The sequence below is a fragment of the Equus caballus genome, chromosome 15 (assembly GCF_041296265.1).
Source record: "Equus caballus isolate H_3958 breed thoroughbred chromosome 15, TB-T2T, whole genome shotgun sequence".
NCBI classification, from domain to species: domain Eukaryota; kingdom Metazoa; phylum Chordata; class Mammalia; order Perissodactyla; family Equidae; genus Equus; species Equus caballus.
Genome location: NC_091698.1, coordinates 13,094,378 through 13,108,544, shown reverse-complemented (window position 1 = coordinate 13,108,544; position 14,167 = coordinate 13,094,378). Strand labels below are relative to the sequence as shown.

The 14,167-nt window shown below is 35.2% G+C and overlaps 1 protein-coding gene across 5 annotated transcripts in view; it reads right to left on the bottom strand.

Annotated features, from left to right (window-relative positions):
* LOC106781220 (ATP-binding cassette sub-family D member 2) overlaps positions 1-14,167 on the bottom strand; it is a 58,507-nt gene that overhangs the window by 37,078 nt on the left and 7,262 nt on the right. For all 5 annotated transcript variants that reach the window (XM_070234850.1, XM_070234851.1, XM_070234852.1 and 2 more), the window contains exons 4-7: positions 13,318-13,498; positions 4,752-4,873; positions 1,230-1,398; positions 398-492 (exon numbers count right to left, since the gene is read on the bottom strand). In XM_070234850.1, the coding sequence (XP_070090951.1) occupies positions 398-492; positions 1,230-1,398; positions 4,752-4,873; positions 13,318-13,498 (567 nt within the window). The remainder of the gene's footprint in view (positions 1-397; positions 493-1,229; positions 1,399-4,751; positions 4,874-13,317; positions 13,499-14,167) is intronic.

The following is a 14,167-nucleotide window of genomic DNA, read 5'->3' as shown; positions in this document are numbered from 1 at the left end:
AGCGAAGACGCAGATCCCAGTATCACAGAACGTGAAAAACACTGAGTCCTGCCAAATGGATTAAAACACTAACTATGGATCCTCACAATCTCTTGGCCTGTTTTTTCAGGTGAGGGAAAACCCGGTGTGAAAAACCGTTTAGGAATCTTGTATAGGCTCTCAGTGAACTGTAATTTTAATTTTCAACCTGGCAATAAAGCAGTAGACATCAAATTTCTCTTTCTTTCTGCTTCCTGAGGAATTAACTGCTTCTGTAATTGAGCCACTGTGCATACCTTCCTTGATTTCCCCTCCTTTCCATATGCTCCTCCATGTATTTAACAAATGTACATGAATTCTGTGTTGTTTTTTATTAGTGTGATGGCAACAATCAGAAGATTTTTGAATATCATCTTACTTTGAAGTTTAGCCTGGAAGCCGCAACTTCTCCCTTTGGTGTAGGTATGGGAACATTTTCGCAAATAATTCCATGATCCACATCAATAACTTCTCCTATAAGTTAAGGAACGACTTAAGTTACAAAAGCTATCACACGTTATTCTTAACTACGTAAATAACTTAAAGTATAATGCAACATAGAGAAATTCGTTATAAAGATAATTCACAGTAACAAATCAGAAAACCAAGTGAAATATAGATATCTATATCTAAAGAAAAGTTTAACGTAAATTTGGACATTTTGACACATCTACTTGGAAAATCTTTCTCAGAAACATTACTTACCAATAATCTAATGTCAACATCATAATGAGAGCAAAGCTAAGCTCTATCTGATATAACCCAGCCATACTCTTTACAACTACTTGTTTCTCTAAATTAACCTTTCTTACAGAAAAAACACGGTGCCCCAGAAAGGGAATTAAGACATTTATATATAATTTTTAAAAATATGATAACCAAATAAGTTTAAAAACATAGGATGATGAAGAACAATATGACATTAGTTCTAATTCTGTTATTTGATTTTTAAAAGCAAACAATTCATTCTGCCATATGTGCAGTTTCCAAAAATAATTCTAGAAATTTTGTTCTAAATAAAGGTAACAATTTTTTTTTAATGGTAATGTTAGTCACCACTCCTCAGACTGCAATACTAAGTTTAGGAATAACTATTTAAATAAATAAATGTTGGTTTCTTTTATCTGTTAAAGACTAGCTTCTAAAAAACTTTAGTTCTGTTGATAAACACTTAAATACAGGAAAAATACAAAAACATTTGAGTCTAATACCTTTGATTTCCAACGTATCACTGAGGGATAATTCTATGTTAGCTCCATTCTTGCTATGGTTTTCAGACTCTTGCATGACAGCAGTTCTCTTATAAATGCCTCTTTTCACTTCATCAAAGACCCAAAACATATTGTACACTCGAGCAGTATAGCCTGCTAATTCAGTGATCTAAAACCAACACAGAGAAATAAAATAGAGTTAATATACTCAAGACAGGCTTAAAAAATATGCAATCATATAAGCTTTTTGATTTAATGTTAAAGATCCTATTTTATTATACATGAAAAATAAATAACATATCTGATAACTAAAACAAGTAACGGTAAAAAGCTTATCAAGAGAGCAACATAGCAACGTGTCAATGTAAGTTTGATTGGGATTATAAAACACATAAAAAATTATTCATTCAAGTCACGGTTAAAAACGAAATGTAAAGATTTCAGAATATCAGTGAGACTTAAAAATCTTTGGTCAAGGGGCTGGCCCCACGGCCAAGTGGTTAAGTTTTCACGCTCCACTTCAGCGGCCCAGGGTTTTGCCGGTTTGGATCCTGGGTGCAGACCTAGCACCGCTCATCAAGCCGTGCTGAGGTAGCATCGCACATAGCAGAACCAGAAGGACCTACAACTAGAATATACACTGTGTACTGGGGGGCTTTGGAGAGAAGGGAAAAAAAAGATTGGCAGCAGATGTTGGCTCAGGTACCGATCTTAAAAAAAAACAAATCTTTTGGGGCCAGACCCAGGGCCGAGTGGTTAAGTTTGTGCGCTCTGCTTCAGCGGCCTAGGGTTCACCAGTTGGAATCCTGGGCACAGACACGGCACTGCTCATGAAGCCATGCTGAGGCAGCGTTCCGCATAGCACAACTAGAAGGACCCACAACTGAAAATACACAACTATGTACGGGGGGATTTGGGCAGAAAAAGGAAAAAATAAAATCTTCATAAATAAATAAATCTTTAGTCAAATTTCTGATTTGACTCGTTCAAATGACAGATTTCATTTCCAGAAAATTAGAAATTTTGTGAAAAGCTTAAGTTCATTCAATGAAATTATGATCCTTTATTTTGATATCTTTTTTCAATTTAAAATAGGTTTTAAATAGAAGAAAAATACATATTTTTCTTATTAGAAATGAATGTTTCTGAGTCAAATTGATTGTCAAAATTCCTAAGCTTGGCAGAGAAAATATCCCTGCTAGAGGATACCAAAATTGGGAGTGAGCTCACTGAAAAGCTTCAACTCCTTTTCAGTCCAAATTCCACAATTCAGCTTCTTTTCAAGCCAAACATGATTTATATGCCCAAAGAAAAACATTAAATATGACTTTTTTCTAGGTGAGATTAAAGATAAGATGAGATAAATCTCTGCTTTAGTCCATAAGGCTCAATAGAGTGGTACCTTGCTCCTATCCTGCCAGTGATCCAATTTAGGCTGAATCTCCTGCTGTTTTTCTATTAAAAGAACACCTTGTTGTCAGGGTACTGTGAAAGGTGACTCATCTCCTGTCAAGACCATCTTTCTCAGTGAAAAGGAAAGCACAAAAACCATTCACTTACAGAAATGTTTACTAGGAAACTGGAACCAGTAAGCGAGGCAGGTCACTAGTAAATGTCTCTTAAACAATACATTGTGGAATAATACAACAATGCTGACATTTGTGTAAGATTTTTGTGTGTGCAAAACAAGCAGTAAAAGAGTGCATATTACTGTCAAAAGCTTTTTACCGTGTTTCTACTGTGTGAGAGGTCTGTAGCTGGATTAGTATCGCATTTCTATATGTTAATGTTATAGCTATTTAAAGGGTAATTTCTCAAATGTTATCCACAAAAATCTCCTGAGTTCTCAAGCAGAGGAAAACAGAGCTAAGGATTAACAAAATATGGATTCAAAAGAAACCTGGCTAAATATATTTGCATAAAAAAATAAAAAGTCCAAAACCAAATGTAGAGGTCAATTAAAGAAAAGCAGGAGGCAAGGAGTTAGTAGACCAGGATGCAGGGTGGAGTGGGCCAAGAGTGTCTGAAAAAACCTGAGAATGTGACTGTGGACAAATTACTTTGGGATATAAGACAGGGGGTTTGCCCTTGAACTCTAACTCTAAAAAGGACCCTTGCTCCCTCTGGAGCTAGCAGAGAATGCATGATGCTTTCATGTGCTGTCATAGCAGCAATAAGATTCTTTAGAAGTGAACATTCTGTGATTCAAAGCACAGTCAGCCAAAATAAAGCAAAATGCAATCAGTCTTTGTGTCGGAGACAATGTAGAAAAACTAATTGATATTCTTTCTGTGACTTAGATACCAAAGTATTTTAATGTGAGATGGCTAAAATTTTGATTTGTCATTTAATTTTAATAAGTAATTTATTAATCAAAAAACCTATCCTCAAAACTGTGTCTTCAGATTATCAAAATTACTATTTGAAAAATTTTTTAAAATTGAGTTGGTTTGGTACGTGGCCCTAAACAACTGGTTTTACTTTTATTTTTTTAACCCAATTCAAGAAATCAGTTGTTGAATGAGACTGAAAAGTTTTGTGGGTAAATCACAAACTTTGTAACTCTTTTATATGGCTTATTCGAGGCTGATTTAATAGGCAGCTAAATTTATAAAGATGCTCTGGCAATTTATATTGATACAAAAGCCACAAGAGTAATTAATAGTGAGAATGTCTGTCCATGGGAATATTATGTAACATCTGAACTGAATAAAATGATTTCCAGTCTTAACACTGTGATATCTGCAGGTCTTATTACCATTCTTTCAGCAAGTATTTATCGACCATGTACAACATTCCAAGCATTAAAATGGATATTAAGAATGTAAAGCTGAGTAAGACAGTTCCTGCTTTCCACTCAGGGCCTGGTGCAGGGGATAGTCAATTACAATGTGGTAAAGCACCAGGTGTACTGTGAACACAGAGAAGGTAGAGCCAGACTCTGCAACGAAGGCGGAAAGAAGGTAGAATCACAAGAGGGTTTTAGAGGTGGTTGGTGAGGCTTGACTTGTCATGAAGGATGAGTAAAAGTTTGCAAGGTATATAAGTAATATTATTGGCTAACATTTAGTGACTGCTTAATATGTATTGTTTTAAACATTCTACATGTATTAACTCACAACAACCCTACAAAGTCAATGCTATCATTATCCTTATTTCACAGATGATGAAACAGACACAGACAGGTTAAGGAATTTGAGTAAGTTCATATAATTTGTAAATACTGGAGCAAGAATTTAAATTTAGGCACTCTGGCTCCAGAATCCACACCTAGGGGTGTGGTTTTTTTTTTTTAATTAAAAACAAATACGTCATACTATAGACAGAAAAAGAGGAGTTATAATTGAAAGTGTAAAAATTAAAGGGTATTAGCAGCAATATACTTGGGAGGGCTGCCTTACTCTTAGCAATGTTTGGTAGAGAAAAATGTTTCCAAAATACTAAGTATATCTTGTAATTTACATTTTGCTTGATTTTCATATATCTTATATTAATCAAATTGATGACGAGAAATGCAAGTACCTCTTTGTATGAAGACATAATCCTTTCAATAGCATCAGCTCCAGAGGCCAATAAAGTTCGAGCAGTAGTAAAGGCTTCTGTCCGTTCACTAACCATAGCTTGTTTGGGGCCATCCTCTAGATCTAAAAGCAAATTACAAAACTATTGAGTTTTTTCAAGTAACTAAATGTTTTATTTTATACAGATGAAATTGTGGCCAAAACAACCACATGTAAATTTTTCATTAGTACCAGCAATTTCTTAGAAATTTAATGAATTATTGAAAATACAATATTTGTACGAGATTTTATTTAAAGCTTTCTTTTGTTTCATTATTTTTTTAGAAGGAGACTTGGAACAAAAGTAAGTCTATAGGAATTATGACTATTTTCACTTAGCATTCTTTTAACTTTTTCCAAATTCAACTCCCTGCCCTTATTACAGCTAGGCAATCAAATACTATGGATTTGGTCAATAAAATACTACTAATAGGAATACAAGCAAATATTTCTAGTGTAGTTCCTTTAATAGAAATGCAAGTTAGCTGACCCTCATAATCCAGCCTCTGTCTACCTGTTTCAACCAACCCTCACTCTACAGTCTAGCGGCAGCCCAAACATGCAATACTCTATTTATCCTCTGCTATTTGCATACATGATTTCTTCTGACTTCAATATACTTCTCTTCCTTCTTTGTCTAGCTCTTTCTTCAAGAGTTAACTCTTTAGTAAAGGTTTCCCTGGAAACTTTTGCTGGCCTTTCCAATGGACTTTAAGTTTCTTAAGGGTCAAGAATGTGTGTTTTATTCTTTATTCCTAGTACTCAGCAGAGTCTCCAGCACATAGTACTCCTTAATGTGTATTGAATGGATGCATGGATGCATGGATGGGATGGATAGATGAATGAACATCCTAAATTACTGTCAATGCAGAATTACAGTTAAGAGGAGTCAGACTAGGTTTGAATCCAGGCTTTACTACTTATTGGCAGGTAGTAAGGTAAGTAGAACTTGCCACTTATCCTCTCCATGCCTATTTTCTCATTTGTAAATGAGGGAGACAATAATACTATCTCAGACAATTCTATCTCAAAGAGTTGTTTTAAGGTGAAATACAAATGAAGTGTTAGTCTAATCTATGGCCTATAATAAGTTCTCTAAATGTTAGCTGTTATTATTTTCTCTAGTTATTATCGCATATCTATTTAATTTAGTCTCATTCTTCAAAATTGTTCTCTCCAAGTCATTATTTTAATCTTTCCAACAATTTGAGTCTCTCTCTGGCCCGTCTATAGATTAGTTCCAAAGTTCTAAATTAAATGCTGAAAATTAATGAAGAAATTAGAGTGATATAGATAGTCATAGTCTAACTTTGATATTTATTGTTCTCTGATTTATCTCAGTGCAAAGGTTTTTTTTCTCTATTTCAGTGCAAATATTTAACTTATGCCCTATTATGACTACCAGATAATTTCATATTTACTTGCTCACAGACAGCTCAGCTGGGTTTGAAAGAGATCCACGCATAATATAAGGTAAAATGCACTCAGCAGATATTTACTGAACACCTAGATATGCAAGAAATTAGGCAAGGTGCTATAGGACATGCAAGGATAAATGTGATTTTCAGACTCTTTCCTTAGGGAGCCTACAGTTTGGTAGGAGAGAGAAGATAAGTTCCCAAATAACTATGCAGGGCAGCCTATGAAGAGAGTTAATGGGAGGTGTTTAGAGGAGGCAAAGATCATTTCTTGCTGCAAGAGACAGGAAATGCTTCATGGAGGAGTAGACTGTGAGTGAGGCCTTGAAGACCACATATAATTTCAATAGATCATAAGTATAGTATAAGCAACAGGACAGAGAAGGGAAACTTCAAGCAATGCCAACTGAATGATAAACAGCTTGATCAAGTTACAGCATGGGTTGGTGTCAGGCACTGATTTCACCCGAGTATGAGAATCACCATGAGTTCATGGGGCCCTTTTACAATAGTCTAGGGGCCACCCGGTGGCCGAGTGGTTAAGTTCCTGAGCTCCACTTTGGCAGCCCAGGGTTTCGCTGGTTGGGATCCTGGGCGTGGACACGGCACCGCTCAGCAGGCCACGCTGAGGTGGTGTCCCACATAGCACAGCCAGAGTCACTCACAACTAGAATATACAACTATGTACTGGGGGGTTTTGCGGAGGAGAAGAAGAAGAAGGAAAAAAAGAAGATTGGCAACAGTTGTTAGCTCAGGTGCCAATCTTTAAAAAAAAAAAGAGGACAAATAGTCCAATGTGGTTCCTCCTAGCCCTACTATTGTCACTGCTCTAGAGGACTCCTGTTAGCCCCCTTGAAGTGAGTGAGTTTCCCTGAGGAATGAAAAAAGAAAGGCTTTGAGTGCTGGTATAAGTGAGGAGTGAAAAATGTGATTGAATAAATAGACTGGAAACAGAATGTAGATATTCTTACATTTAAATGTGTGACAAAATTTAGATAGACACAAAAAAATTACCGAAAGATTCTCAGCAAGCTACCAAAATAGTGAATTGCTGAATCAGTTAAAGCACTAAGAATAGTTTTGGCTCATAGAGAATCTGGCTGGTGATCTAAAATAATCATGGGATTTTATGAATTTGGGTTAAAAGCGGTTTAAATAGTAGCTTTTACTGACAGTCTCTGTTAAGAAGTAAAAACACTAGCACAGATGAACTGGTGTTTGACATGGCATGGTACTTTCCACGTCGCTTTAGCAGATTAATGCCTATTGGGTTTTCTTCGTGCTTTTAGCAACAAAATTACAAATAGCTCTGGACAGATTTCATTTGACTTTTATTCTACGGATTGTTCTTTGGAAAGTACTGTGAGAGCAGTGCCAGTAGTATTTTGCCATGCACACAACAGCCAACAGGATAGCCTCTGTGAGAAGGGTACATTCCTCAGTGTCAGAGATATAAATTCATGACCTAAAGCACTCACCTATTTTGTATCCCAGATCAACACATTTTATCTTCCTCACCAAATATTTTGAATACGTTGTCAAAAGTGCCTCACTTAAGGATTTAATATTTAACATTATATCTTCTCATTTTACTGCTATTTTCAGCTCTGCTAATAAAAGGATATATTGAAACACGGTCACATCTGTTGCTATTTCACTGAAAAGGTGAGAAAGGATTTAAAACTAAGGTTATGTAATACATTTGTCAAAACCCATAGAACTGTATAATACAAAGAGTGAATCCTAATGTAAACTATGGACTTCAGTTACTAATGTATAAATATTGGTTCATCAATTATAACAAAGGTATCACATTAATACAAGATGTAAATAACAGGGAAATTATGGGAGGAGGGGAAATTTGGGAACTGAACACTTTCTGCTCAATTTTTCTGTAAACCTAAAACTATTCTAAAGAAAATTGTCTATTAATTTTTTAAAAATTAAAAAAGCAGGCTACCCTTCTGTACTTTTTTCTTTGGACTTACAATCTGAGTTTATTTCTTGTCATTTATGTTTTATCTTTGCCACCTTGACAAATCTCAATCTTACCCTACCTCATACCATATATAAACATCAATTCTAACTGATGATCTTAATGTGAAATGAAAACCCAATAAATTTCTAGAAGATAAAATAGGAGAGGGCTGGCCCAGTGGTGCAGCGGTTAAGTTGGCACGTTCTGCTTCTCGATGGCCTGGGGTTCGCTGGTTCGGATCCCGGGTGCAGACATGGCACCGCTTGGCAAACGCCATGCTGTGGTAGGCGTCCCATGTATAAAGTAGAGGAAGATGGGCATGGATGTTAGCTCAGGGCTAGTCTTCCTCAGAAAAAAAAAGAGGAGGATTGGCAGTAGTTAGCTCAGGGCTAATCTTCCTCAAAAAAAAAAAAATAGGAGAATAACTCTATGACCTTGGGTTAGGCAAATATTTCTTAACCAGGACAAAAAAAGCACTAACAACAAAGAAAATGATTGATAAATTGAACTATATTAAAATTATGAACTTCTCTTAGATTAGACACTTAAGAGACTGAAAAGGCAAGAATAGAGGGGGAAAAGAGATTTGAGTGTGTGTGTGTGTGTGTGTGTGCGTATCTGACAAACTACTCATTACAGAATACACAAGAGCTTTACAAATGAACAAGCAAAAACCAGATAAGCCAGTTTAAAAATGAAGAAAAAACTTATCAGTACTTCATAAAAAAGGCTATCCAAGTAGCCAATAAACAAATGAAAAGTGCTTAACCTCCTCAGTCATCAGAGAAATGCAAATTAAGACTACAATGAAGCACGCTTACACACTCATAAGAATGCCTAAAAGGAAAAAGACTCACATCAAACATTGACAAAGATGTGGAGCAACTAAAACTCTCATACGTACTGCATGATACTATTTATATAAGGCTCAAAACCCAGCAAATACTAATGAATGATCGGTAAAATGCCTGCCTTTGCTGTGGCATGGGGGCAGGGGCAGGAGGAAGTGGGGATGGGGGTAGGAGATGAGGATAAGACTGGGAAGGGGTTTCTGGGATGGGAGCTTCTATGATGAAGGTAAGGTTCTGTTTCTTCTCAGTGGTGCTTACGTGTATGGGTTGACTTTGTGACAGTTCACTGAGTGGTACACTAATGATTGTGCCGTTGTGGGCATGTATGTTATACTTTAAAAATTATAGCTCCTGACACGAATAGCTAATTACAGCTAAAAAGTATGTCTTTGATATGTACTGATAATTACTGTGACAATAATTGGTCAACAAGAGAGTAGTCATATGTAAACTGACCCAAATACAAAATTATATTTCAACAATTTGGCATTTGAATATGAGACATACTCCTGCAGCAGGAGCTATGGAGATCATCTTGTTGGAAGTACATTTTAGGAATAAACTATCACCCATGTTATGAGGGTTATGGTAGAGTTCAATTCCATTCCTAAGAGTGCTTTCAGTTGCTACTTCTGATGTGCCACCTCACGTTAGCAGATCACCAACATGTGGACGCTACTGGCAGTGCTGGTGGCTTAGGTGCTCTCTTCACTGCCTGTCAGGTGTCTGTGATAAGGTCTGGCAGAAGGGACCTATAAGTAGCTTTCCCTGGCCTTGCCCAGAACTGCTTTTGATATGAAGAGAAGAAAAGTGGCCTATAACATTAAAAAATTGAGATACAGCTCCCAGGTAACTATTTTCTTGACATAATTTCAGTCTTTCTCTTAATACAAAGCAAAGAAAGGGGTAATGTCCTCTAAGAAAATATAATAGAAACTATATATAATTAACTATTTCAATGCCTCTATTTCAAGCATTAGCTCCCACGATTGCTTGGTCTCAAACTAAGTTAAGTCCCTTATAGACTAAGTTCCAATATAGCTAAATGGAGGTAGCGTGATGAAGGTAAGAAAAGTAACACACTAGGAATCACATAATGTCTTCTATCCTTAGTGCTTCCACTAACCATCTGTGTGCCCTGAGGCAAAGCTGGGACTCCAGACTAGATCACCTCTAAGCTCCTCATATGAGTGAAAATGGCATGATTCCACATGCAATTTTGTAATGTGAACTTGAATATAAACATAATCCTGTCCTAACCATAAGATTTCACTTGAAGTTGTAGGTGGGTGGTATAACAAATCTACTACAAAACTATTTTTCTTTTCTCCTCCAAAAAAACTATGCAGGCTCTTCCTCCTATCTGCACTTTTACCTCTGACTTCCTAATCACTTTTAAATGTCTTGCTCTCTTAACAACAATAATCGTGCCAGCAAATGTCTATTGAGCATTTTCGATGAAGCAGGCATTGTTCTAAGTTTTACACATGTACTCTTCTTTAATCCTCCTAACAACCCTGCTATGATTTCTCCCATTTCAGAAATGAGGAAATTGAAGCACAAGAAGGTTAAATGACTTGCCCATAGTCATAGCCTAGTAAGCAAAAGAGTAAGCATTTGAACCCAGGCAATCTGATGCCAGAGCCCACATGGTAAGAATAGAATAAATATTAACAATGATCCACCTAAATTCTTACTACTTGCTGAGAACTGTTTCAAAGCACATTAAATACATTACATACAATTTCATAATTCTGTAAGATATATATTACTATACCTATGGTTAAGAGAGGAAAACTGAGGCATATAAAGTTTATGCAAATTTCTCAAGGATGGACAACTACTAAATAGCTGAGTGAAGATCTGAACAGTGGCCTGCTTCTTTATTGTATTGTCTATTTTTCCTCTATCCTACTTTTTCTCCCTTTTCTCTTTGCCATTCTTCTCTCATTCACCCACTTTTTCCACCTATTTTTGCTTTAAAATATACAGTATCATGTATTTAATTCATCTCTAACATAAGGGACAACTCAGGGCATAAGTGTAAATTAAGACTGAAGATTAGATTAGAATATATGATATGTAATTCCAAGACCTAAAGCCTCAAAGATATATCATTATTTAGAAAAAATAATTTTGTATGAGTAAAACGCTAACAATATTTTCATGTGTTAAATCATTGTAGGTCAAATGTCTTTAGTAAATACGTACAAACATTATAAGCGTATATATAGTAACATTAGAAATTACAGAAGATATTGAAGCACCTTCTCATAATAATGCTGTCATATCAATTTATTTTTTTCTTCTATGAAATTCTTATACTGCTTCTCTTTGTATAAAATCCTCTTTTGAAAAGAAGCTTTAAGAATTACTTTATTTTACTTGCATCACTGTGATTATCACAATTTCAATCTGAAATTTTAATGTTGTTTCTTTAATTTAATATGATATTTTCAGGATTTATTTTTAAATATCTTATTACATCACCCATAGAAATAAGATTGTTAGATTCTTTGCATACACTGTTTACTTCTTACTGGTCTCTATGGGGTTAATTTGTCACCATTAATAGCTGCATTTTCTCTGCTCTATGTTGAATACTCTGGGGTTTTGTAATAAGACCAGTGCTTCCAAGGACTAAGAGAACTACACCATGATCTTGTCATTGGTGTTGTCTCTATACGTTATATATGAAACTTTTAAAACATCCATATACTTAGATCCACTATGAATATCTGATCATTTTGTTGTGTCTTACTAAAACTAATCTCAAGACCATAAATTTTTGTGTCATTTTTTTCTCCAATACTTTTTTGAAAAAGCAATTTATTTTATCTTATAATGAAAGGATTATGTCTAAAAATACTATTACTAACAACGCCTTATTCAATATAAACTTTTTAAATGATTTTTTTAAAAAATAAAACTTTGAAAACATAAAAATAGATAAAATTCAGTTTCCCAGTGGTCTAAACACAGTATTAGACAGTTGAGTTGTGGAGTATATTTGGTATATCTATAGTCTTATCACATGGGATTGACAAATTCCAATTTACTAAAATGAACAATTTTAGGTTAAGAAAGACTCAAATTTGACAAGTTTTTTTGTAATAATTGGTTAAAGCATTGAAGCACTGTTTCAAAATATTAGAGTATAGGGTAATTTTTTTACTTGTTTTTATTAAATGACTTCAAACAAATAACTTAATTCTTAATTCTACATCAAAAATAGCCGTAAAATAGTGTGAATTCTGTTACCTTATTCTCAGTGTTGCCTTTTGTTTCCTGGGTAATAATTGTCACTCTGTATCAAGAACGTCAAGAGCATGCTCTGTACTTTATAAACATTATTCTGTTAAATCCTCCCAACAGTCCTCTGAAGCAGCCTTTCCAATTCTCCTTTTACAGATGAGGAAATGGAGGTTCAGAGTTTAATTAACATGACTAAGAGGATACAGGCAGGAAGAGGGAAAGCCAAGAGTTGAGCAAAGCTCTGTCTTACTACAAAGCCCATGCTTTTATTTAGTTACTTCAACACTAAGGCCAATTTTGACCAAGTGGTTTTTAAAGAGAAGGGGGAACGTTTTATTTTGGAGGAAGAGAAGAAAATGCTGCTACTTTAATTAACACCCCTTTGTCTCTGCCCATTAAGACCCAAACTCCCATCTCAAGTATTACAGAACGTTTTAATATTGTTCTTGTTGTCCCTATCTTTCTTAGTTATCCCAAAGATGAAAAATGTTGGTAAAAACCACTGGGGTGGTGATAGCTAGAATTAGACAGGGGCAGCTTGACAACCCCTACCCCCACAATGCCACCAAATCATGCTACATAGGAGGTTTATCTATGTTACCTACAAGTAGAGGAGATCTTATTCCATGGTGTGAAGCACTTCCTAAAACAATATTCCTAGTTGCCTAATGTAGTCAACCAACTCTTCAAATCACAAGACAGGGCAGATCCAGTTATAGAATATTTATAGACTAAACACATGGGATGTGCAGAACTGAAGTTTAAAACACATGGAGAGAACTTACACTGCTTTTCAAGATATTAATTTGAAATATCTCACAACTGGAAAGGACTTTTGAGCCACTTATCTCCTTTCACATTGCAGGTATTATTATTGGATGTTGCAAAGTCTGCCTTTGTTTCTGACCATTAATGACCACAGAAAAATGGCTACATATTCAGTTTCACTCACACAAAACCAGCAGTGACACCTTCAAGAGAAATAATCCTAAACATATATTGAAGATTAAGCATAAATGTCATTACCACCATCTGCAAAGCCAGTTGCAGTGATAATAGGTACAGCCACCATAATCAGTCCACTGCTGCTCCAAACATACTTCGTCAAGCACTGCTCTATCATGATGTACCACAAACGTTTGGATAAATTGAGGTTCATCTGATCGGCTAAAGCTTTGTAACTTTTCTGGAGTTGCTTCATTTCCACCTATAGAGGGAAAAAGAGGCAAGAACCCAGCATGAGTTATAAAAGTAAATATTGTATGTCTGAAGGCTTTCTTTAAAGATAGGTACACATTATTTTGTTTTACTTAGTATAGTATGATCTATGATTCTAACAACTAAAAAATACAGATTAATATAAGAATGAGTCATTATTATTTAATTTGGTCACACCTATATTATTGAAAAAAACCCATGATACTTAGTAAATATAAAGTACATGTCAGTGATTTACAATTTTTATTTCAAAATTACATGCATGAGGTTAAAATTAAACGATATTCTATAAGACATGAGTAAACAATGTTAGAACTTTATCCTTCTTGATCACACCAAAAATATTTGAAAATAAACACGACACACATATGTGTAATTAGATTCCATTTTCGAACTAACTCAATTTGCTGGATTTTGTCTTAAATGCCGGAAGCCTACAGCATGCTATAAATCACTGAGTTCAATGATTCAAGAAGAATCACAAGTCAATATGACTAATACAACATATAAGGCCAATTTTCAAGGGGGAGTAGAAGTCCTAAATTTGCTTTAAATTTTCTTCTTCAGATTCCTACTACTGTAAACATTTGTCTTGATAACTAATGATGCTTCAAAAAGTAAAGAATTCTGCTTGGGAATTAAAATACCATTTCAACTT